This window comes from Channa argus, chromosome 1 (genome assembly GCF_033026475.1).
Source record: "Channa argus isolate prfri chromosome 1, Channa argus male v1.0, whole genome shotgun sequence".
In the NCBI taxonomy this organism is placed as follows: Eukaryota; Metazoa; Chordata; class Actinopteri; order Anabantiformes; family Channidae; genus Channa; species Channa argus.
In genome coordinates this window covers 3,484,126-3,509,652 of record NC_090197.1, presented here as the reverse complement: position 1 = coordinate 3,509,652, position 25,527 = coordinate 3,484,126, and the positions used below count along the sequence as shown (strand labels likewise).

Here is a 25,527-nt window from a genome sequence, read left to right as displayed (position 1 = left end):
AAAAGTGTTTGGACACATTTTGGAGCTCTGAAATTCACAATTTGAAAAACAAAAAAGTCACAGAGGGCGAAACACAAAAATGTCTCAGAAGAAAGGTTTTCACTGGCACTTCATAAAAATCAAGATTTAATAAAGCTGCTCTAATAGTTTGTATTGGAATTGAAATTCGTGACACTGATTAATAAGTGGGTTGATAATGTTTTTTTTTTCTTTTCTGTTTCATCAGTTTTCTTTAGGTTTCTTTGCTACTATTTCTAAACCTCCTCTGACTTCGTAGGTAATTACCTTCACTTCAACTTCAAACCAGACTTTCATCACAAAGAGTCTGTTATATATCATTAACAGATTTGTATGTTATAATGAAAAGCTGTTATTTTCCTAAAAGGAGCTTCATCCTCCATTTCTTTGCAGCTTTGTTGTCTTAAAAAGACAAAAATTAAGACTTTGAACAAGACAGTGCTGCACAATATTCCATGTAATTTGGCAAAAAGTATGTGCTTTCCCTGCAGGATTCAACAGCTTTTGTATCAGTTCAAAAATATATTTCAGTGATGATGCTGCATTTAACAGACAAAGGCTGAGATTACATCTGTGATATGATACGATAGTGTTGATGACAACGCTGTGCTGTGTCTTAAGCCATTCGTTTATAATGCAAACTAACTACGCGGTTGTGTCTTTGCAGAGGACGGTCAGACGAAGCCCGATGGAGCTTTGGAGCTGCAAACAGTGACACCTGCTGTTTACAGTTTTATTTGCTTTAAACCTATATGTGGTACTGAGTCTGAGGATCTTTAAGCCAGTCTGTTGTTTTACTGGGGAACTTAAGTATGTGAACATGACTCAGGATGGTGCTGAAAAACAACTGGATTTATGTCCAAACTGTTTCTTTTGTCCGGCTTGGTATCTGACGGAATTGAAGGTTCTGGTGAAGCTACAGCAAACTACTAGAGATTTGTGTTTGTGCAAATGTTGTGCGGTGAAGTCTCAAGCCAGTGGTTACAGAGGAGAGCTTCTGTTCAGGGGATGGGTGACCCCTCAGAGCTCAACCCCTGGTCCCCCAGCACGTATGTGGAAAAGCAGAAACAGTCTTACCCATCGTGAAGGGAAACCGCTGATGACTTTGACATATCGTCACGTCCCAGACCTCAGTCCCTGGTACTTTGCTGTGAGCCGAATCTACACGAACACAAAAACATGATGTGTGAGGGTCACTGGGTGTTTTAATAATCAATCTGCTAGGGGTCTCCACAGCGGATCATGAGTCCACATGTTGTTTTGGCACGTTTTTTACAACGGATGCCCTTCCTGCCGCATCGCTCCCATTTTTTTCTTTGCTCCGGAATTCGATCCCACGTCCTTCTGCATTCCAACTCAATGCTCCACCCATTGATCTACCATGCCCCCAGAAATAGACCTTTTTAAAATATTTATATTGTTTGTCTTATTGCTTCTACCAAAGAACAAACATATGGCCGTTCTGTTCATTTTTCCTGTATGAATGCAGTATCAGAATCCCTCGGTTGATTCCAATGAGTCAAACCTATAATGAGACTCACATGATGACCGAGGTACCAGTCAGTGTTCTCCTCCTCCGGACTGGACAGACTGAAGGTGGTGTCAAACACTGGGACAGACACACTGATGTCCATCAAACCGCCGGACTATGCATAGAGACAATGTGTCACTGAATGTTCACAAACATATAAAGACAGAATAATAACTTACACTTTAATGATCCTTAAAGTAAAAAATCAGTCCTAAAAACAACTTTGTCATTACAGTGAGTCCTGATACAATTCTGATTGGTCAGCAGAAAACAAACACTCGTCCTCTCTCCTCAACTGCACTACTTTCCTTCATTAAAATCCTCCTTCCTTAAAAACACTCCTCCATCACCACTTTTGTGCAAGATCAACATTCAGATTCGGGTCCAGGTATCACATGTTAATATTAAATCAGCGTTACTTTTACTTTTACTTTTGCCTAAGTGTTGAGGCTGGTTCAACCTGAGTGTTCAAATCACTCTCTATTATCATCAGACGAAATATAATGTAAATCTTTCATTTTATAAAATGTGGATTTCTCCTTTAAACAGGAGAAAAGTAGAAATGCCCAGAATGACTTTGTTTGTCAAACACTAACACAACCTTAAAAACGTGCACAAACTCTTTCAATCAGTCGCTACAAGGTAGATCAACAGCTTTTGGTTTGTCCATGTTAATTCGGCGTGAGAAAGTTTCCCGCCAGACGCCCTTCCTGTTGGCGGCCACGCCTGATGGGGTGGGATTCCTGCACTGAGATGGCCTGTTGAAATCCTGAAAAAAAAAGAGATTTTCTTACGAAGGTTTTCTTGATTCGTTCCCGTGTGCAGGTCTTTCTGCGTCCAACATGCAGGACCTTCAGTGAACAGCTAGACTAATTCAGACAGTAGGAATGACACCTAAAATGTGAAAGTAATGTTTCTCTTTACTGTACTGCACCATATTTCATTCTTCTTCCATATTGTTCAAATACAGAAAAGCTGAACACCATAAAAACTAAACTGCAAATACGGAGGAATAAAAGAAAACTAAATGAAACAAAATGAAGACTTCACCATCACGCTGACTGTTTTTCCTCGTCTTTGACCCAGAATAACAGCAGCACAGACGAGCATCTTTTCTAGAGAACTGACCACTGAAGGGAGAAGTTTGTGTGGGAGGCTGCATACATTTACACCAGATTCATCATTTTGCAAGTCGTTTCTAACAGGGAACATGTGTTTAAATAAAGTTTGGGATCACATTTTGTAAAATGAAGTAAAAACTGTGTGGAACTAAAGTGAAACTAAAAGTGTTAACTCGTGTGCACGAGAAGATTTTTGTTGTGCTGAGAAGGTGATGCTTAAATACGTCTTAGCCAATGAGAAACGCTGTAAAGATTGTACCTTTAATTAAGGAGAAATGGACTGTGAGGCCACTTCACCTGCTCCCGTGCACGCAGCGCACGCTCCTGTTGATGTGGTTCCACCGCACCGCGAACGAGCCCGGTGTGCGCGCAGTCAGGTCGCAGAAAAAAAAAAAAAAAACTACGAGGAACCAAAACAACCAAGAATCAGTTTAAAAATTAACCAAGAGGGACAAATGTGGCTCATCAACCACACAAAACACAAACCACAACGTTTCAGGTTTTCCTTCTCGGCAGGTCCCAATGACGCGTGACCTTGTTCCGTTTTCCCATAAACAAGTCGCCTTCGGAGTAAACTTATACAAACTAGTCTCACGAAACACAAAAACGGGGCGTGAAGAGCCATGTTTGCTGTGCGGTCTGGTCTCCGGTGTCTCTCCCAGCAACTGTGACGCCCCGTTGTAGCGATCAATCGCAGTTTAACGTGGACTTTTGTTCTTCTCGTGAAGCCCAGGACTCGTGATCCCTGTGGAGTTTTACAGCCGCGAGCCATCTACGCGCTGGGACCGGCGCCACCTAGGGGCCACTCTCCTGTGCTGCAACTGTCTGGTTGCAGCAACTGTCTGGTTGATTTTCATCCAACGGAGCCAAAGTGCATGTTCAGATTACATTTTCAGACTTCAAACCCCATTTCCAGAATGCGGGGATTTGAAAATAATTTGAAATCAGCAACAACAACAACAACAACAACAACAGCATCTCAAAATTAGTTTTTAGTGAATTTTCTACAGGCCAAGTAACATGACTGGGACTATAAGACTATATAGACTATATGACTATAAGAAAAAAAGATGCCACAGAACCTGAGTCACGTGGGTAAAATGGGCGTTCAACAACTTTAACTTTTACAACTTCAATGTAAAATTGCAATAAATTGTTAATAGTAATTATAAAGAGAGAAAATACACAATAAACAAGCTCAAACTCGTAAGTAATAAATGGTCCTGATCAGTGGACCCACTGCAGCAAAAACAAACACAACTCTGTTGGGAGATCACGTGTCCTCCCTGCTAAAGAGGAGAGGAGCCGTCAGCATCAGCATCCGTGGTGTTGATGCACACACCATGAGCCATAGTGCCCACACACTGTTACACTAACACAAGCCCCTCCCCCAGTAAATACGCAACGTAATATGCTGTATTTGGACTATTTACAATGATAAACAGGCAAATAATGCGGTCTCTTTTATTTACATGTCACGAGGTTTGTAGATGATCACTAATATGAAGAACTACAAGAACGCAAGTGTGTCATTGTTAAACACCGTTTAAATGATTGCAGCGATTGTCACATTGTGTCACTTTAACTGCACGAGTTGTAAACGGTTTTTACCAACCGTTGTAATTCACGTGACCGACCAGCAGGTGTCATGGCCGTCCCGTCTTCAGCTGCAGGACCTTATGTTTTTTTCCTGGACAGCAGCTGACGGAAAAGGAGGGATCGCTGTAGTGTGTGTGTGTGTGTGTTGTCACACACACTGACGGCTGCTATCACTTTAAGAAAGAAAACTGTCTGAAACTTTTATTCACCTCGATTTCATGAGTTCGCCTCCAGCTCTCGTGCTTTCCTGCCAGTGTGATGCAGGAGTGAGTGACGTGCGTGCGTGCGCCCGCGCGTACAGGAACAGTTACGCGCGCAGGGTTTCGACAGGTAAGCCGTAGTAGACGGGTCCACGCCACCTTCACCGTACTTTTTGACGCTCCCTCCTCCTCCTCTTCCTCCTCGTCTCGAGCTTCTCTTCGGATTCACCGCCGGACTCCTCTGTGGGTGTTTACGTCGGGGGCAGAAATGTCGGAGGAAAAAACGGACACGACCACCGAGCTGTTCGGTAAGTGAACCGCGGCTCATTAGACGGGTTAACCTGAGCTAAACCGACCCCCCCCCCCCCACCGACCCCTTCACCCCCACCGACCCCTTCACCCCCTCCTCCGCGGGCTCCGCTGTTGTTACTGGTCTCAGGAAACGCTGGCGTCTTTTTGTTACGCTTTTATCATGAGAAGCATAGAAATGACGCCGCAAGGCGCCGCAGAAAGTTACTTCCAAAGTCCATTAAGTGACTCTTAACCTTAATCAAACCCTTTCACAGCGCTTCCTGTCGGTTTTAAGGGAAAACTAAAGGGACTAGCAGGTGTTAAATCACTAAAATCATAAACACTGATCCACTTGTGGCATTTTATTGGACTTAAAAGCTCAAAGGGGGAATTTATCATTGAAATGTACAGTACACACACACACACACACACACACCTCTACTTTAGGAGTTTTTTCCCCCTTAAACCCAATTTTTAAGAGTATTTCTGCTGTTGTAGCTCAGGTAGTGGCTATTTTTGTGCCCCGTGGGTGAAGTTGGCTACCTGGGAGTTTCTCCTCCTGCCACTTCCTTATCTGAAGATGGAGGAGGGGGGGGCTGAGAAATAAGCCTTTGGGGAAGGGGTGTGTCCAATGAAATTCCTTTTGGATTGTGAGATACTATCAGCATAGACTGCCTGGATGAGTGCCCGTCAAAAAGAATTGGGGGGGGGGGGAGAAAACTGTAAATTACTGCAATTTTGTGGAAGAAATGAGCTTTGAAGAAAAAGTGCAGTGTTGACTTTAAATCAAATGTGTGCTGTGCTGGGAATTAAACACGAAAGACTCCTGATTTCCACTTTTGGAGGCTGATAGTTTTGGCCAGTGTTTTGTTATCTAAGCATTTAACATGGGCAAAAGTTCAAACGATAAATGTTAAGTAAAACATTCAAAAAGTCACAATGTTGTTTTTTTTTTTTTTATTATTTTTCTCAGTTTCAGGTTATTTCAGTTCTTTTGTGTACCAACAATTTCATCCACCTTCTTAAAGCTGCAAGACAAATCCCAGTTGTTCCTTTAAGAGGTCGCTCTCAGTCATTGAGCTGAGGCTGACTCACAGCCCCGCGCTCTTAGTTACGCTATCTGCAGCCATGTCTCACACTGTAGGTCTGTCAATGGGCCTTTTTGTTGCCAGATCCTGTGGTTGGACTTAATAGGACAGACTGACCTGATGCTGTTCATCAGCAGCAGCCCCAACGCTACAAGGAGATGTTATCAGAGCTGCTCTTTGTGTCGGCCAAAGTTGAGCTCGTCATGAAAAGGGAGTGTGACCTTTGAGAGAAATAAGGGTCAGACACATGTCACACCCACAAAGCAAACAGAGTTAATTACCACAGTCAGCAGCGATAGAAATATTATACCAGATTTTTGGATGTCAGTTAACATCTTCAGCAGCTACGACGAATGTTTCGTGTATGTTTTTAGTTGTATCACCAAATTTTAAAAACATGAGCTGAACGTATGGAAGGAAATGGCACGAAAACCAAGTCTCATGTCTCTGTCTGCTCTGTCATGAGACTTTCTCTAAAGCAAAAACGGTCCTTTCAGTCCAAAAACGTCCCCCTGCTCAGCCCACCGGCACGCTTCCACAAGCTGGCCAATCAGAGCACAGGGAGCTCATAACATTCACATTGAGCCAGGTAAATCTGTAAATTCACCTTTCTCTCTGTTTTGGCTTTTTAAAACAACCTGCGATGGTTTGTTGGTGCAGGAGTTTCATCAGAGCTTTTCTTCACTGATCCAACTTCCTATCATTTTATTGCTACAATTAAAAATAATTATTTAGCGTCTCCATCACAAAACACCCAGGTGTCATCTTTAGCTGTTTTGTTTCATATGCTGAAGCACAAATAGGAAGCTTCACATTTGAAAAGCTGTAACCAGTAGGAAAATAGCTTAAAGTTAATCATCAACACAGCTGCTGACTGTCTGTCCATATATGAATCCACTAAAAGTCTCAGGTCTGCTTTAAAACAGCTGGAGCGATGTGGGACATGACAATGAGGAAACTCTCCTCTTGCCCACTGCGTACTGGTTTGGGTCACTGTCACTGGTCCCGGATCAGTGTCAGCTGTTGTCAGGGAAAACGCTCTAAAGTGACCAGCTGGTGCCGCTTTGAGCAACTAAAGTACAGATATTTTCCCTTAAGAAGTTAGTGGAGACCAAATGTTGAGCTGAAAGAGGTTATATTGGACAGATTCACCTTTTAATTGTTTATGTTTTTATTTATTATGGTGCACTTTTTTTTTTTAAAGACTCTTAAATGTCAAGTATAAACATCTTTACAAAGTTATGGAAATTATTTTAAAAACTTCTCAAACACAATGATTGATTACATAAAGATTCAATCCGTGGAAAGTAAATCTAATAACATATCACTAGTGCAGCCATCTGATTTTAGAAGTCAGACCGTCGGGTAAATAAAGACCAGCTGAGTGCAGTAAATGTATTTAGAAGCTTGTCGTATAAACACATCGGTATGTGGAAGCTCACATTACAGGTGAGACCATCATTAGGAAATGGCACATGTGTAAATCTGCATGGAGCAGCTCATCCTCAAAAACTGAGGGGCTGCACAATAAGGAGACGAGTGAGAGAGGTCAGAAGACATTTGGGACACTGAAGTCAAGTGGAAGAAGGTTTCTGAAGTGTGATGAGATTTAAATTGATTTTTATGACCATCAGATTAGACTCTCTGACTTTAAGTCCAAGCAGTACTGTAATTTTGGACATATTTAAATCCAGGTCTGCACCTTTGTTGACTAAGAGTCCAAACTCCAGAGATATTCAAATTGTTTTGACATAGAACTGGAAGCAACACACTTGTCAAATGTTTGTTTAGTCAACTGTTATTCAAGTCCCCATATAAGTCATCCATAAAATCCCACTTGTCTAATTGATTGGGTTATGAGTGGGTGCGGTTTTTAGGAATTAGACTTCAGACTGAATTGCTGTCATAGTTGTAAAGCAGTGAGACAGAAATGAGACATTATTCAGACACCGGTTTTTCCCACGAAGCAGCTCCTCCTCTTTATTTTTATATGAGCGAGTCGCACAGACGGAGAAGTTCACGTGTTCTTGATCAGCCTCCACGCTGCTTCATGCTGTAATGTTTTTGTTCCCCTCGTGGCTGTGTGTGTGTGTGTGTGTGTGTGTGTGTGTGTGTGTGTGTGTGTGTGTGTGTGTGTGTACACGCTCATTAATGCCCTTTCTCTTTGCCGTGCATGCACACTGTCACACTCTTCCTCTCTCGGGCTTTATCTGCATGTCTTACTTTTTGGTGTGTTCCTCCCTTCTTCTTCTTTTCACCCTTGACCTCCTCCTCTGTCCGTCCCTGGAGTTTCCCACCGCTGCTAAAAAAAGGTTCTCCAGAATTTTTGCCCAGGGAAAATCAAATCTGTCTGAGCAAAAATGCATCATGTTTTTCCTCTGACACCAGAGGCTGTGAAACATCAGACGTACTATGAAGTAAACTTTACACTCTACACTCACACAGTGTAGGACTGTGAATGTCAAACTACTGAGGAGACCCACCTGTCTCCATCGTGGAGTTCTGATGGTGAACGTACTTTAATGTCTGAGTCACTGTAAACAACAGCAGAGTGTAATTTGACCTGTACTTTGTGGTACTACAGTATTCAAAGGGATCTTTATTTAAAGGTTTGTGTTGTATTAGTATCTGTGAAGTTCCTGTTGTAGATGGAGGAATGTAACGGATTACATTTACTTTCTGTAAATACAAATTTTAAAAATGTCTACTTTACTTGACTTTTTCTGCTACTTCATACAGTACTTCACTGTATTACAAATATTCTTACTTTATTCCACCAAATTTATTTAGCACAATACGATAAAACTTCTTAGTTGTTTTTTTTAAGCTAATAGCTTTGTACTTAAATATTTTCGATGCAGGACTTTTATGTATTTGTACACTGTGGTATTGCTACTTTTACTTGAGTAAATGTTTTGAAAATGTGTAGAAAAAATTATTGTAAAGACATGTTCCCTGTATGAAATAGGGAATTCTGACGTCCTATCTGATAAGCCCCCTTCGGTTATGAGATGTGGCGACCTGCTATGTTTCTGTCCTAAACCACTGACACTGAGGCTACAGACCATCACCTCTCATCTGATCCTTATCTACCTACGGTGCTGAAATCGGATCCATCCAGGTGTCGTGGTGCTAATCGCCTTGTGTTTCTGCTGCAGAGAGTGTGCGGGAGGCAGTGGGTCGGAGGGTGAAGCTGATCCTGAGGCGCATGGTCCAGCTGGAGGTCAAAGGTGACAAAGTGGAGAACAGAGTGCTGGTGAGTGACACATTCAGAATACAAGTTTACTCTGTACAGTTTGGGTCTTTAAATAACCAGGGCTGATTTGAATTCAAGCAGTTTCCCTTTGATAAGCTTTTGCTGCTTTTGAACATTGCACTTGTTGTTCACTCAGCAGCCCCGAATGAAAAATGTCATTGTTGTTAAGGCAAAAGCATCTTTTGAAATGCGATGGTGTGGGCATGTTACTACAGGTGCTGCTGAGGGGCTACAGTGAAATATGAACCTGCAAGTGCAGGGAAAGTTGGAAAGAACTAAGACACCACACAGCGGCTCATATTGCTTTAAGGCAAGACTTTAACATCTTAACACTTGCCTGGTAATCACATGTGTCGGTGTACGTTCAGAGCCATGACCTGCCATCAATGCAACGACTTTTCTCAGGAAGCCAGTGGATGTTTCAGCAGGAGAAGGTCAGGCCTCGTTCTGCACGTCCTACAACTCTGGTTAAACCACATATGAAACTCTAAATTTCAATTTAATCCTTTGGCAGCTTTTATCCAAATTGACTTACAAGTGATGTACAAGGCAGCAAAAAATGTCAAGTCGTCAAGGAGAAGACTTGTGCTATGAGAAGAAGTGTTTGTATTTCACGTTTTTTTTGTGTGGGTTTTTGTTTTGTTTTTTTCTTATTTGCAGATAAATGTTGTACTTTAGTTTGCTGCTGAGATGATTGATGACAGACAGTCCCGACTTGCACGTGACCCTGATCTCTGACCACTGATGAACTAAGAAACTTAAACAAGCTGCAATGATTAGAAAGTTTATGGAACTGTGTACATCAAATAGATAATCTAAAATAAAAAATGTAAATAAGATTTAAAGTGATTAAAGCAGACGAGACACCGAGGGATTTGGAGGTAATGTATTAACGTCTCATCTCCACTGGTCTCTTTTAGTTATGGTGTGTTTACTGTTGAGCTGAGCTCCAAAAAGCTGCATGTGGTTGTAAAATATTTAAAATGACTGTGGCTACAGAAGTTCAGGAGCTGCTGCTGTGAGTCATGATCTGATGGACAGTTTCTGTCTGTAAATGTTTCCCTCTGCAGACACAAAACTTTTAAATATGTGCTGAGCAAAGTAATTTGCTCACCGATGATACAGATAAGCACAGTATAGTGTTACACTCAGTCAGTCATGATGTTTGAAATAGTTTTCATCTTTTATCTACAGTTATTATGCTTAATTTTCTGTTCCATAATTTAAATATTTTCTAAACGTGTTCATTCCCACTCGTGTCGATGTTTTGTTTGTGGGCACTCGGATGATGCAGCCGTCATTTCAAAGGTGTTGGAAGTGGTTCAGGTCAGCGAAGAGTTTCCACACCACAGTGACAAAACCATGTCATTATGGAGTCGATGCACAGGAAGGTTAAAACAGGAAAATACCTTCTTAACACTGTGTACACAAAGTTAAAGCAGCACTGCATCAACACAGAAAAGTGTTCTGGGTTTGAAGCCTTCTGGCAGTTGGTGCCTTTCTGCCTGTTTTCCCATAAGTTTCCTCCCACGCTCCAAAGCACTTTAGCTTAATTTGTGACTCTAAAGTGCCTGTACGTGTGAATGGCAGCAAGAATCCAAACCTTCCTTTGTGAATATGCATGGCAACTCCTCGTGCAGTCATTCATCATGTCCTGCTCACAGGACCACCAGCAGCACATCTCCAGATGAGTCAAAATGCAGCAGCATGTCTCATTTTCACAAGTCAAAATATCTGCTCCTGCTTCATCAGGTCCAATGCTTTGACTCTCGCCTACAGAGAAGTCAAATCAGCAGCACCTTCCTACCTGAACTCCGTCATTCAGGTGTTAACAAACCACCAATTTGTGGGGTCTCGGCAGCCGCACTGCTAATATTCAGGAAAAACACCTGGAGATGATGCTATGTGTGTGTCAACTTAGCAATAGCTCACAGATAGATGGATTTCTGAGAAAGGCAAGAAGCGAATGTTTGGCTCACACAACAAGAATGAGCCCAAGTGTTTATTGCAAATCTGCAGCCAAACCTCCAGCTAGTGTTGCAACTCCATCCATCCTCAGTGTTCCTTTGTTTGGGAACCACAGGAGCCATTAGAAACATCAAGTAAGAATTGCCTCACCAATTCAGGAAGTTTGGAGTAAACATCGGCTGGTTTCTCTCCATAAATGTATACGTTCACGTCTCTCTAGTTTAAAGACGGAGTTAAGAGGTGGGTGTTGGTGCAGTTGAATGTCTGGCTGCATGTAATTGCAGATATGTGATTTCACCTCCACTGTGTGTGTATGAGAGTGTGTGAATCAGGCCACTTCTGGTCACATCGGCCTCCCAAAGCACAGAAACTGCACTTAAACACATTTTTCAACGTGTTCCTTTGCCTGCGACCACATACCAAAGCGCTTCAGAGTGTGACTGCAGCTCCTGTTGAGACTTGACTGAATCACTGGCTCGCGGCCGCAGGGTGTAGGGAGACACACAGCGACGTACACGCACTGCATTCCACAGCTGTAGATGGGCAGATTGGAGGCATCTGTGCTGTAAATTTTTTGAAATGAGGCAAAAACTCACTAAATGTTTCATGGTACCGTGTCCGGCAGAGTTGATTGCGTTGGTGTAAATAAAAGTTGAGTACAGATTGTTTCCTGAGCCACGGTGGTAGAGAAATAACTGCAGAAAGTCTGGGAGGAAAGCAACCTGCTGGAAAGAACAACATCCATTATGAGGAATAAGGAAGCTCGATGTGCGGCTTTTTCACATCCGTCATTATTTCATTTCCTGCGTTTTAAGATTGTGTTTTCACGGTCAGGACACACTGATTCCTCTGCTGATGCTTTTCTAAATCAATAAATGTATTGATTTAATCTATGAATTATCTATACAAATGATAAAATGTGCATGAAATTTCACAGAGCGCATAAATTGCTTGTTTCATCGTAGAGTTTGGCCTTTCTGCCAGACCGTGATTAACATGATCGACCACTAAATGTTCTGTTTCAATAACGATTTGTATTCAACAGTCCTCTTCATCATGCTGTTCACATTTTGAAATCATGAGACCACCCATGTTATCTTTTGTTTCAATAGATTTACAGTTTAAACTTCAATCATCTTAATTTTTTCTTCAGATTTAAATGTGTTTGGGTCTAATTTGAATTTGGTTCAATTCTTATTTCTAAGATGTCTGCATATTCCTGGAGGGACTGATTGTGTTATTCTGCAGTCCTCTCTGTCCCGCAGGTGTTTTATTTACAGCATTCAATGAGAATCCGCGTGTGTCTGATTGGTCTGTGTCTCTATCTGCAGGCGTTGGCGTCACATCGAGCCTATCTGCTGACAGCGCGGGTCCCATCCAAGGTCTGTTGATTCTTGAAGAATTAAATCTCCCTCCCTGCCTCTTTTCTCTGCTCCTTCTCTTCCTTCCTTTTTTCCTCTCTACATCTGAATTTTAATTTTCTTTCTTCATCCAGTAGAAGGTGTCTCCTCTTAACCTTTAGCTCCTTTCTGCTTCCCCCCTTTCTCTTCCTCTTCATTCCTCTCATCAGGAAATCATACAGCAGCTTTTTCCTCCAGAGGCAGTTTTTATCTCTTTTTGTGACATTTTTAATCCGTCATTAACACACACACACAAACACACACACACACACACAGAGGTATTATTACATTGGGAGGATGAGGTTTTCATTTCGAGCCAGAATAACTGCATAATGGTTTGGGCATATTGGTGTCAGTCAGTCCACACTAAAACTGAACGATTTGACATAAAGCTTTTTGTGGCCAGAGGATCACGACTTTGACTTTTGTGAACCATTGCATCAATATAACACTTTAAATCACTTGTAGCTGAATTCATAATTGAACTTACAGATACAACATGGAACTCTTCCCATATATTTATGTAAAATATGCTCCATAGCGTATGATTGTGTGGGGAGGTTCTTCCTGTGACCCGGACTCACTGAGCAGCACTGGCAGTCTTGAGTGAGGCTCGCTCTTCTGAACAGTCAGATAATTTCAACAATTTCTGCTTCATTAGCGAGTGTTGCACCATCCTATTTCTTATAATTTTGGAATGACTAATACCCAAAGGGCTGTGGAGCGTAAAGTGACGCAGATCATTTTCAGAGGAGAGAGCTGGGCTCAAATCAAACCAAGTCAAATCTATCTAGAAAACATCCTGTTGACCAAAGTTCTTCACATACACAAAAAATAAAATCACAACAAATAAAAGTAAAATAAATACAACAAAAAAAAAATGCAGAGGACAAAATCTATAATTACAAAGTGTCAGACTACTATGTGTTAAAAACCACTTGATTATTGATCCTGAAGCGTGCCCCTAACCCTGTCCATTCACTGCTTGTCCTTTATTGAACCACTTTAATAAATTCCAGCTCTCAGTAGTTGGAAGGTTGTGGCTGTATCTTCTGTTACTATAACACACCAAATCCCATTAACAGACCAAAACCAACATGGTCACTGGTCTTTGTACTGTCTGACTTCCTGACCTGACTTAGCTCTCTTCCTGTATTGTTTAGAGAGAAACTAGATATTTGCTGGTTACTACAGCATTTTCATCCGTCGATGAATCCACATCTGCTGTTTTAGTGAGTTTTTTCCAGCTGCAGGACAGTTTTTGTGGGTTTAAGAGAAATCAAATCAGCGTGTGTTCACAATGACACTTTTGGCCTTCTCACCCACAATCCTCTGCCTAGTATTTTACTAATCTTTGCATTTACTCTTCGTGTTTTATCTGACTCAATGTTGTGCTCACATTAAGAAATGTGACTGCTTCACCCACAATGCCGCTGGGGGAACACAGCCTGTGGGAAAGGAAAAGGGTGAGAGAGCTCGGTTTCTGGATTTCCAGGTTATAGTGTAGCAGAACACAAACACCATTTAAACTAAACTGAAGATTGAACTCTTCTCAGTTTTAAGCTCCATAAACTGCTTCGGAAATTATCAGTATTTATATTATTTTACAGAGAAATGAACCAACAGTTATTACAGATTCTGTTTGCTTTTTCTCAGCCTTTCGTAACTCTCTAGGGTTTTTTAGCTTCTTACTAATGACGGTGTGAATCAGGCCAGACAGTACATAAATATGTGGGGGAGTGTGATGCAGAATGAAACTGGAAATATGGAGTTGGCTCAGATTTAAATTAAGTCTGGATGCTAAGACAGCCGGGTCTGGATGTCTGAAATGCAAAGCCCTCAAGTGTCCTTAAGGTCCAGGCATATGTTTTGGTGTCCGTCAACCCCTTTTTGTTTGACCTTTTAACTATTCGCTCTTATTGACAAAATTGATGGCTCCTCTGAGGACGATGGACGTCTTCTCTGATTGGTTAGAAGGCCGAGGGTAAGGCCTCAGTCATACTGGCTTTGTGTCCGCCTGTGCAACATGGTGCCCTCGGCAGCATCAAAGGATCTTAGCGGCAGCTTTTAATCACAACCATAACAGTGGTCTTAATACTGTCACGGAGGACCACAGTCAGCATGGCCACTCTGAGCAGTCTGCAGCTACACAGTAAAATGTGTACAAGTACACAAACTCAGTACTCAAGTAAAAGTGCAAGATTCTCCATTAGAAGTACAATTTCCAACCTTAACTCAAGTAAAAGTACTCGATTAAGAAAATAATGTATTTTAAACACTACTGATACAATACTGACTATAGGAAATATGTCCAAAGGTGCAGTTATTATTAAAAACTAAGGGTCAGTGGTCACTGTTGGTAAAGGTGGAGCTGATTTGAACCATTGTATGTGCAGACAGGTGGATACAACCATAATGATATATCAGCATGTATCAGTTTATTTTATTATAATTTTAAAACCAGCAGGTGGTATTAATGTTGTGGCTGATCAGTGTATAGAAAATACTATAATAAAAAAAAACACACGCAATAAAATTGCTGAACTTTCTGCCAGCTGACCTCTGATCTGTTGTTCCAGAGTGGGTCAGAGGTTTGTGTGTGTGTGTGTGTGTGTGTGTGTGTGTGTGTGTGTGTGTGTGTGTGTGTGTGTGTGTGTGTGTGTGTGTGTGTGTTAGAGAGAGAGAGAGGGAAAGTGAAACAGAGAGTGTTTTGTTCTGTACTGTCCCAGTGGAGAGAGGCAGCAGAGGGAGAAAAAAAGACAATGGAGGAATTTAGCAGCTGGCAAGGAAAGTAGGGGAGGGGGCACAGTTTGTGTTTGTGTGTGCCCCACGCCCTCTCTTTCCTTCTCTCTCTTTTTTCTCTTTTTCCGTTTTTCTTTACACTTCTTATTTTATCTGTCATAACTCCCTGTTGTCAAGCCCTCCACCTCCTCTCTGTCTGTGTTATTTATCTTCTACTTTCTGTTATTTCTTCTGCACTTTGCCTCTGAACTGTCCTCAGTTAATTTCCTCTCCTGTCTGTCTTGTTAGAAAGACAGGAGAGGAAATTGTGTGAGCTCTTCCTCTGCTTTTGTTGTTCCCTCTCTTTATTCCCTCGTTCTCTTAGGCACAGGGTGGAGAAGTCCACTCTTACATGTATTTTTACTTTGCCTGACTCAAAGGGAAATGTGATGTTGCAGGCATTTGTTCTGCAGACTATTTGTAGCTCACATTCGTTATTGTCTCTTACTGTCTCATTTTTTTCCTGTCTCATGATTTTGTTCCTTAAAGCAATGATGTATCATACTATATGCGTCACGCTTGCCGACGATAGACACTTGCTTCATGGAGGCGAATCCGAGAAGTGCTGCAGAATTGTCCGTCATGTAAATTGCACAATAAAGACCTCATCGTCAAAGTGTTTGACATAGAGGCTCTTATTGAGACACACTAACCTGCGGTGGTGTGTTTTGCTCTGCTCTGGTTTCTGCTGCAGAGCTACAGAACAAGTCGGAGCTTGATTCGTCTGCTGAGTCAACCTGAAAAACTGTCAGCTTCTGCAGCCTCATTCCATAGCATAGCCATGGCTGCAGACGTGTCTGTCAATTTAGTTTTGGAAGGCCAAAAACCGATCCGTAGCTTTGTCGGTGAAGATTCTCAGTCATCCAGGTTTGGTTATCTGAAGACTGAATCATGTCAACTTCTTCTTGGTTAGAAACATTTTCCTACTTATCCAAGCAGCTTCTTCAATCTGAATAAAGGGGTTAGGGAACCCTGTTATATCCTCCAGAGTAGCCTTTGTCCCAAACCTGGCCTGGATACCCTCGTTGAGGTGGGAACGTGGTAGAGTCCTCAGGATGTAAGAATTACGACCCTAATTCCCTAATACACCAAGATGGGGTTGTTAGATGTGGCCCTCTTGTTGGATGTGTGAATCGGTCTTGATCTTCCTGATGGCGAATGAAAGGGCAGCATCACCTGAGGCCCCCTCCTCTGTTGTGAGAAGGATTCTCCAAGTGAACATAAATTTCTTCATGTACTCCATCTGTCTTCTCTATCCAAGAGGTGGACATTGGCATCCTCAAACGAGTGTCCTTTGTCCTTCAGGTGTAGGTACACTGCTGATTCTGGTCCTGAGGTGTCGCTTCTCCTGTGCTACACCATCCTCTTGTGTAGTGGCTGTTTGCTTTCTCCAATGTAGAGCTCTGAGAACTCTTCACTGCACTGGACTGCACACACTACACCTACTACACCTATTTTCATGTCTTACATGGTTCCAGTGCATATACCAGTCTGTTCTCTCAGATCCTTGGAGTCTTTTATTAGGAGGTCTTGACATTTTAAAAAGCAAACTTAAAACCTGCCTTTTCAGCTTGGCCTTTAATTTAAATATCTCATGTGTGCTTATTTACATATCATTTATTTTATCTTTTACTTTCTTTTTATTTTCTATTTTTATTTTTACTGACTTTATTTGTGTGCATTGGTCCTATAGTGTCGTGCTCTTATGTCTTATTGCCATTGTTTCATGTGCCTCTTGTCAACTTCCCTGTTATAATAATAATAATAATAATAATAATAATAATAATACATTATTATTATTATTATTACATATTTTATTTACACTCTTGTTTAGTGGCCATTTTATCACCTTTTTTATTAATCAACTGAAGTCTACCTTTTTATCCACTTTCAGTCATCTCTAAAGCACTTTCAAGTCCATTAATTTGTCCAAAAAGTGATAAATACATATTCATTGATTGATTGAATATTATAGTTGCAAGGTTTTGTGGAAGTGTACAGTATTTATTATTGAATATGCAATAATAAAATTAATTCTGGTCACATAAAGCATTGGTTCACAATCCTGGTCCTCAAGGATCTCTGCTCTGCAGCTACCCGCTGCTGATTACCTGCATCAGGTGTGTTCAGTCAATCAGATGCTGAAAGATATCGTCTCAGATGAGGGAGGAGATGAAGTGAATTGGTTCTGTTTGGCTGAACACATCAGATCTGTGGTCTTTGAGGACCATGATTGAGAACCTCTGACTTAAAAGTGCAAACTGTACATCTCATCTGAAATGTGACTACAGCCGTTCGGTTCCAAGGAAGTGACAAATCACCCAGTTTAGTGTTTAAAATAAATTCTCATTTATAAACCCAAAGAAAAAGTCAACAGATTTGATTGTTTGTGTCCTTCTGAAACTCAACATACTGCCTCTAAGGGAAGTTTAAAAGCATTAATCTACATTTACAGTATAAAGCCATTGAAAGCAAATAGAAAATTGGTTCAGTGTCATCATGTGTGTCTTCCTGTTTATTTCAGGTGGAACAGTCCTTCAGCTACCTGGATATCCAGGGAATTAGCAGCAACAAGTCCACTCAGGTACACACACACACACACACAGTATGTAACCTACACTATGAACACACCTGACCACACCTGAACTGCAGCTTAAAAGTTACAAACAACCATCAGTCTGTTTCAACACCAGCTGGTAAAACAGTTTAAAGAATGTAATTGAAACCGTATTTCTTAAGATTTGTTTCACCTCTTTTTCAGTCTTTAAATTCTTTGCAGCCTCCTCCTGCTCCTTCTTATTGCCTGATGCAGGAGGAGCAGGTTAAATTGTAAGGACCACTCCCCTCCTCAGTCTGATCCCAGTTACAGCTTCTTCATTGAGTGGTCTCTGCTGCAGCCCTAGACTCTTGTTTAATGTTCCTTTGTGTGTGTCGCCCCCTGCAGTTGGTGTTGGAGCACGACCGCGGGCCATGGAACCTCCGGCTGGGCTCGGTGGACGAGGTGGACGAGGTTATCGCTCATATCGGGACCTGCCTGCAGCGGATCTGCCCTGCTGGCTCACCTGCGTAGGTAGCACACATCCAGCTGTCACAGATAAATGCTGGAAAGACAACAGTGCCTTTATTTTCTTAATTAAGACCTTATGTCATTACAAAGACAAAGCGTGATAGAATAAGCATGTTGCAAACTGTTAAATATATTCTTTATATTGCTTGTTAGAAGTTAGAAAAAAACAATATGATTAGCAAAAATGTGCATCTTTAAACAGCAGTATTCAAAAAAAGAGGTTGAACCTTGGGAACTGTCTTGAGGAATTAAAAGTTTTAGCACAGTTTGCAAATTTAAATACAATTCAGCGAAGAAAACTATAATTGTGTGCTCAGAATTTTGACTGAAACAAAAGATTAGTTTAAAATAATTTGCCAGCCCTTTGTTACCTGATTTTCTTCAGTAGTTTGTTATAAAATGTGATGAGATAAGTAACACAAGTAACATCATTGTGCTAATAATAATAATAATAGTCATAATCATTTCATTGTTTAACACAAACATTACACACGTAAAATGCTGCTGTAAAAACACTGTGTTAGAGTGGGGATCAGGATGTGTGACTTTTCTTACTCAGTGCCTGTTCAGATTGTCGTCATGGAGGAGAAAATAAAAGTTTATCAGGTTTCCTAAAGGATCAGGTCAGAGATGACAAAGAACATCCTTGAGCTCAGCCAAAAAGACAAGCTGCAGAACTAGCTCGGAGACATTCCCACCACACAGCCTGAGAATGTGACAGCGGTTCTGTGAGGGACATTTGTCCAAAGTTCCTCTTGAATGTTGTGCAGGTCCATTCTGTAGCTTGAGGAAGCTTGTTAGAGGTTTCGTGTATTGAGGGAGGTTCATCAAGCCGTGAAATCCCAGGGTTCACTCACTGATTACCATAATTACTTGTGTGGTGATGGTTTGGCACATTGTGTGTGGCTGTACTTGTGATTTGGATGAAGATCAGGCCACTTCTTATGTCCAGTAATTGCAGGAAACCAGCCTTTTCCAGCTGCTGTGGTGGCCAGTTACTTTTCTGTCTGTTCACTACTTATCGCTGCAGATGTGTGTGATTTGTTAGACAATGGGTTTAAAAGTTCAGTGCCCTGTGGAGAAGTGAAAGTTATGTTTCCTTCTCTTCTTCCCTTTCCTCTCTCTGTAAGGAAGGAAGGTGATGAGGAAGTTGAGTTTGAAGCCTCCAGAGAGGACGTTAGCTCTCCTGACCATCTGGGATGAGCAGGGCTCAGCAGACCCTGGACCCTGCGGTAAAAAAAATTACCTATATTTAAAATATTTTTAAAAATTACCAATATCCAAGTCAGATGTTTGTCCTGTCAGTTTTGGTGCTGACGAGTCGTCGTCATGTGACTCTGCTTTTCAGGGGGGTTCTCCCATCAGTACTGGTGTGTGTGTGATTACCTGGGTCTGCCCTACAGGGAGGAGGTCCAGTGGGTCAGTGCTATCGCCTGGATTTATCATTCTGCTCCTGCTTCTTTGATTGACATTTTTTCTGCTTCCCCTCATTTTATCTTTACTCATTTTCATCCTCTGCCTTTTCTTTCCATTGCTGCAGGTTGAAGCAGATTCTTGTCTCACCTGTTTCCTATCATTTAAAGCCATTTTTTCTTATTCCTCTTTTGCCGGTCTCACCTTCCTATTGTCCTCCAGGATGTGGACACCATCTATCTCACTCAGGACAGCAAAGAGCTCAACCTGCAGGACTTTATTCACCTGGAGAACAGGTGCATATTGTGTTTTAGCAATGGAATTTATTCATGGGAGAGTGAGGTTTTATCAGCTCTTTTTTGTTTTTTTCATTCCAAAGAACAAAGTCACTGACCGCTGCATGTGTATGAAGTGTATTTTTGTTTTTCCCTGCAGGGATCTGGTGGCGATCATCGCAGCTCTGGAGCACAACCAGTGGTTCACCAAACTGTCAGCTAAAGACTACAAACTGGTAACACTATTACTGAGAATAGCCTCTGTGTCAGCGATGCACCGTCAAAAAGAGACAGGATCCTTTCGTTTTCAGACTTGTGTGCCCATGCAAAGAAAATAATTATCTCTCAACAATGTAAACGGAATAAAGTGTGTCTGTGTGTCTTCGTCCTTCAGTCGACCGACGTGTGCGATCAGATCCTGCGAGTTGTGGCTCGATCCAGCCGGCTGGAAGAGCTGGTGCTGGATAACGCTGGACTCAGGAGGTCAGATGTCAAATACAAGAAGTTATGTTGTTGCAGTGATTTGTAGATGTGCATAAATCCACCAGGTGGAATTTTCCTAGAGAGCTAATCGATGCTTAATACACTGATTTACGTCATTATTTGTCTTTATCTGACTCTTTGTCAAATTATGTAAATAACCTGTTTTCTATCAGGCCTTTTTTTTTTTATATATTACATTTGTTTGTGTGTGATAAGAGGGCATGAAGTCAAGAAACCTGGTCTCTGAATGTCACATTTGGTTTCCTTCTCTCTCTCTTTCTCTTCTTCAGTGACTTTGCTCAGAAGCTGGCCGTCGCTCTGTCACAAAACCCGGCCTCCACGCTGCACACGCTCAACCTGAGCAACAACTCACTGGAGGACAAAGGTTAAATGAATGCAACATGTTTTTACTGTGTAGACAAAAGCTGACAAATCTGCAGTAGGTGCCATTAAAAGTTGTAAAATCTGTCTTCTAGATAAAACACATGAACATGATATGTTGTTTCTTATCGTTCGATTCCGATTGCGCAACATTTGTATTCATAACTGTTCTGCAGCTCCATAAACTGATTGGATGTATGTTTTTCTCTTCAGGTGCTGCCGCTCTGAGCGTACAGTTTGCCAAACTGCCCATGGGTCTGAAGCAGCTGAACCTGTCCAGGACCTCCATGTCTCCTAAAGGTGAACACACAGAATAAAACACACACATGTTTTAATACATCACTGTGGTCCTGAATTAATTTCTGTTTCTGTCCTTTGTCACGCAGGTGTGAACAGCCTCTGTCACGCTTTCTGTGCCAACTCAGTGGTCTCCTCCACCCTCACACACCTGGACCTGTCGGGAAACTCACTCAGAGGCGACGACCTGCCGGTGAGCAGTCCCCTCCTGCTCCTGTCCAAACCATTTACTCACCCTCACACCTCCTTCTCCAGATCCTGCTTTAGCTGTAGTTTAATTGCATCTGTTTGGATTTTTCTTCTTATAAAAGTTCAAAAAAGGATGTTTCTCTAAATCTATCACTTCAGACAATCTTTTCTTGTGCGTGTGTAACTACTTGAGCAGTTTCTAAATGAAATAGTAGGCTCTTACATCCTTCAGGGACTTGACAAAGTGACTGTCACTGTCGGTCTTAGGAGCTGCCTTTCGAACAGATATGAACGCTTTCTGATTTCTGAGCATTTGCTTACCAGTAATGTGTGTGTGGATGTTTAATTTGTGTATTTTTATTTTTATATTTCCACAGAACCTGCACAACTTCCTGAGTCACCCCAACTCTGTGCAAACTCTGGATCTGTCCAACAGTGACTGCTCTCTGGAGCAGGTAAAATTAAGAAAACTGCTAACGTTTGCAGAAGAAGCTTGAAAGATTAGATTAAGCCTCTTGGTGCTGAAGTTTATGTTTGTGTTTTTCTAGGTTTGTGCATCTCTGTTTAAAGGGTGTTTGAAACATCTTTCTGTACTCAACATGTCAAAGACAGTCTTCTCTCACAGGCAAGGCATCAAAATGACAGCAGAACATCAACATATATATATATATATATACATTACAGTCGGGTGCAAAAGTTTGCATCCCCCTACATCCCACATCATCAGAAGATGCAACTTTACCCTAAACCAAACAGGAAGTAGAAGAGTTTAATAAAAAAGTTATAGTAAAATAATGAAAATTATATCAGTGCAAAAGTTTGCATCCCTCTTGATGAATTAATTACAATTACGTTTGTAATGAAGGAACATTTGTAGTAGCTGAATGTGCAATAAATGTTTCCAAATAATGGCATGTACACCTTTGCACCCAGTTGTATCTAATGTGGTTCAATATTATTCAAATTAACCTGATAATGAAAACTGCCTTTTTAAAAACCTTTTTGGTGACTATAATAACACAGTTTGGGATATGTTTGTCATTTTAATGCATCTCTCCTGACACTGGTGCAGGAAGTGCAAAGAAATCCCTACATCCTTCAAGCAGTTTTTCAGCTGTGCTCAGGCTCTTAGCTCAGTCAGTCTGTCAGGAACCAGGCTGCCTTTGGAGGCTCTGAAGTAAGTAAACATCCGCTCAAATCTGAATTTTTTTTTTTTTTTAAAGCAAATTTAAAGTTTTGAAAAACTTTAAATAATGTATTTACAATTTTCCACGCATGGTGTAGACTGTAACGGTCTTGCATCTTTACACTCAGGAACATACATTCTAAATCTTCATCACAGCTGGTGGTTTTTCTGTCTGCAGGGCGTTGTTGTTGGGGCTCGGCTGCAACCCGAGCCTCAGTGACGTGTCTCTGGATCTAAGCAGCTGTGAGGTAAAGTGGAAGCGGTTTTAGTTCATGCAAAGATAGTAAATCACAAATGTTGAAGATCTGTTTTCTGCTCTCAGCTGCGTTCAGGAGGCTCCCAGATCCTGGAGGGTTGTATCGCTGAAATCCCCAACATCTCCAGTCTGGACATTTCTGACAACGGTGGGAACGTTTCAGATTCTAAACTTTTCAAATGAAGCTGGACTGACTATGAACGTGGCTCATTTGTGTTTCTGCTCTGCACTGCTCAGGTCTGGACATCGATCTGACAACGCTGCTGGTCTGGTTGGCTAAGAACCGCTCCATCAGACACCTCTCCCTGGGCAAAAACTTCAACAACATCAAATCCAAGTGAGTGACAAACGAATGTGGTGTTTGACAGTGGCAGAGCAGTGTATTTTAAACAAACCAGACTTTAAAGGCGAATAACACTGATTAGTGTTTTTGCGATTGTCTGTGGATTTGCAGAAACGTGGCTCAGGTCCTGAACAACCTGGTTCATATGATTCAAGAGGAAGAATCCGTGAGTTAAACCTTTTGAAAATTGCATTAAATCAGTTTTTTCTTTTTATACATTCATCCTAATTGGGCCAAGCTTTTCTCAGGTCGTTCTTTTTTCCCATTTTAAGACTTGTATTGTCATAGCTGTGTATACAACGAAATTCAAAGCACCATTTAAACGATGCGCCATCGAAATAAAATATAGACTAATAACATGCACACAAAGAAGTCGGGGTATGGTAAGGAAAAAAGTAGCACATCATGAACGTGAAGCCGTCCCTTCTGTATAACCCCTTTGCAGCCGCTGACCTCGCTGTCACTGGCTGACTCCAAGCTGAAGGCCGACCTGTCCATCGTCCTCAACGCTCTGGGCAGCAACACATCTCTGACCAAACTGGACATCAGTGGAAATGCCATGGGAGACATGGGGGCCAAGATGCTGGCCAAAGCCCTGCAGATCAACACCAAGCTCAGGTGAGCGCAGACACGCAGATTTGCATTTATTACTGTTCAGCAGTGTGGTCGAGTGGCAAAACTACAGTTAGTCCAGAATAGAGCTGCATGTTGTATTTCATTTACATTTAGTCATGTGGCAGATACTTTTATCCAGATCTGCTTTCCAGGAACACACTGTGGATCTTGCTCTTTCTCCTAAGTCACAGCTGCCCACACATCTGTAAAAGAGCTTTTATAATCAACATACAACATAAAAAAAACCTTAACAACTGTGTGGAAAACTGAATTGTCTGATATCACAAATGTCCTGTACTTTTATACAGCAGTAATGGGCTTGGTGTAACACTAGGATTGGATCAAAATAATATGTTTCTTTTTTGAATCCTGGTTAAAAAACAAAAGCAACAAGCTGTTGCGAACTGCTAAAAGAAAACATGGATTTGTTTGCAAGTAAAAATTACTTTAAAACAGCATAAAGAAATGTGTAATTGCACTGCACTGTCGTGTCAAGTGGAGCATGTTTTTCATTGATTAAGTTTGAATATTGCTACATGTGAAGATGCTCCTTAGAAGAACAGCTGCCACCAAAAGATCACGTGACATAAAATGTTTTCTTTTCTTTTTTAACAATGACAGAAAATCTGAAAGCTTTCTGTCATTTTGACAGACTGAAAAAACTGAGGGCGATCTACCGTAACTTAAAGTAATCCAAACTGTGTGCATATTAATTACCTTGTGTCTAGTTTTGGTTTTGATTTGACACGACCTGTTGTTTCGCTGGCTTTTAGCCATTGACGATATGTGACAGAGGTTTGTCCAGAATGATTTAACAAAGCTGTTTACATTGATTTTTAAAGCAAAGTTTCAGTTTTTCTTTACACACTCACTTATATTTGCAGTAGGGACATTTTTGCTAACTTGTTAATCACTTAAGTAGATGAAAACAACGAAAACACTCCTGGGGCAGCAACGAGGTCTGAGTCAGCACATTCAGAAGAACCAGACAGTGACTGCACAGTTAGCCCTATAAATGCATTTATATGCTAGTTCAGATTGCTAATTATTACCAAAAATGAATATGAATGAATCAAAATTATATGCAATTAAATTAAACTTATTAAAAATTTAAATGACTGGTAATAATAATCAATTATGACAGAATTTTAAGGATTTTTTTCCCCATCAAAAAGATGGACGGTGGACCACATTAATGACAGTTAACGGCACTTAATCTTTATGTCTGAAGAGCAGAAATGCAGAAGAACTGTGGTTATTTCCAAACATTTTTTGAGGCCAACTCTCCCTAAAAGGTTTGTTCAGTACACTTGTGTACAGTGAACTAATTTCACCTCCTAATAACTAAAGCTAAGTGATGATGGAGGGGAGGTATTTGTTTTGAAGGCACACAAAACAAATTTACTTACGTTTTGAACTGGATTTGTATTCAGATGGTTCCTTTTTATACGTTTGTCTCTCTTCAGGACTGTTGTGTGGGACAGGAACAACATCAGTTCTCAGGGTTTACAGGACGTCGCCTCTGCTCTGGAGAAGTGAGTCTGTCAGCACTGATTTAATCAGGAAGAAGAAGGGTTGGTTGCACGTTTAATCTCTCTCTCTCCATCAGGAACTACACCATTCGTTTCATGCCTGTTCCCATCATGGACGCTGCTCAGGCACTGAAGGCGAACCCAGAGAAGACAGAGGACGCCTTATTAAAGGTTACTGCTCAGTGTAGATGTTTGTACTTTGTTACTGTAGGAGCACAGTGGTCTTTGTTGAATTAA

At 41.3% G+C, this 25,527-nt stretch overlaps 1 protein-coding gene and 1 long non-coding RNA gene across 10 annotated transcripts in view; one reads left to right on the top strand and one right to left on the bottom strand.

Moving 5' to 3' along the window:
* The window catches only part of LOC137129427 (uncharacterized), a 45,510-nt gene extending 41,545 nt beyond the window's left edge, over nt 1-3,965 (bottom strand). For 3 of the 9 annotated variants that reach the window (XR_010914725.1, XR_010914730.1, XR_010914734.1), the window contains exons 1-2: nt 1,560-3,964; nt 1,096-1,179 (exon numbers count right to left, since the gene is read on the bottom strand). This is a non-coding gene — a long non-coding RNA (uncharacterized lncRNA). Of the gene's footprint in view, nt 1-1,095; nt 1,180-1,559 lie in introns of all 9 variants that reach the window. The other 6 variants (XR_010914712.1, XR_010914722.1, XR_010914758.1 and 3 more) reach the window with 4 other exon arrangements.
* Nucleotides 3,966-4,417: 452 nt separating this feature from the next.
* The window catches only part of LOC137128848 (F-actin-uncapping protein LRRC16A), a 31,703-nt gene continuing 10,593 nt past the window's right edge, over nt 4,418-25,527 (top strand). Inside the window, exons 1-23 of the mRNA XM_067507512.1 lie at nt 4,418-4,777; nt 9,007-9,104; nt 12,404-12,454; nt 17,778-17,837; nt 18,198-18,319; nt 19,455-19,552; nt 19,669-19,739; nt 19,956-20,029; nt 20,169-20,244; nt 20,403-20,491; nt 20,782-20,876; nt 21,086-21,172; nt 21,259-21,362; nt 21,736-21,813; nt 21,907-21,983; nt 22,431-22,535; nt 22,723-22,792; nt 22,867-22,948; nt 23,038-23,137; nt 23,255-23,309; nt 23,589-23,761; nt 25,225-25,293; nt 25,368-25,461. Coding sequence (XP_067363613.1) covers nt 4,738-4,777; nt 9,007-9,104; nt 12,404-12,454; nt 17,778-17,837; nt 18,198-18,319; nt 19,455-19,552; nt 19,669-19,739; nt 19,956-20,029; nt 20,169-20,244; nt 20,403-20,491; nt 20,782-20,876; nt 21,086-21,172; nt 21,259-21,362; nt 21,736-21,813; nt 21,907-21,983; nt 22,431-22,535; nt 22,723-22,792; nt 22,867-22,948; nt 23,038-23,137; nt 23,255-23,309; nt 23,589-23,761; nt 25,225-25,293; nt 25,368-25,461 — 1,968 coding nt within the window. The 5' untranslated portion in view covers nt 4,418-4,737. The remainder of the gene's footprint in view (nt 4,778-9,006; nt 9,105-12,403; nt 12,455-17,777; nt 17,838-18,197; nt 18,320-19,454; nt 19,553-19,668; nt 19,740-19,955; nt 20,030-20,168; nt 20,245-20,402; nt 20,492-20,781; nt 20,877-21,085; nt 21,173-21,258; nt 21,363-21,735; nt 21,814-21,906; nt 21,984-22,430; nt 22,536-22,722; nt 22,793-22,866; nt 22,949-23,037; nt 23,138-23,254; nt 23,310-23,588; nt 23,762-25,224; nt 25,294-25,367; nt 25,462-25,527) is intronic.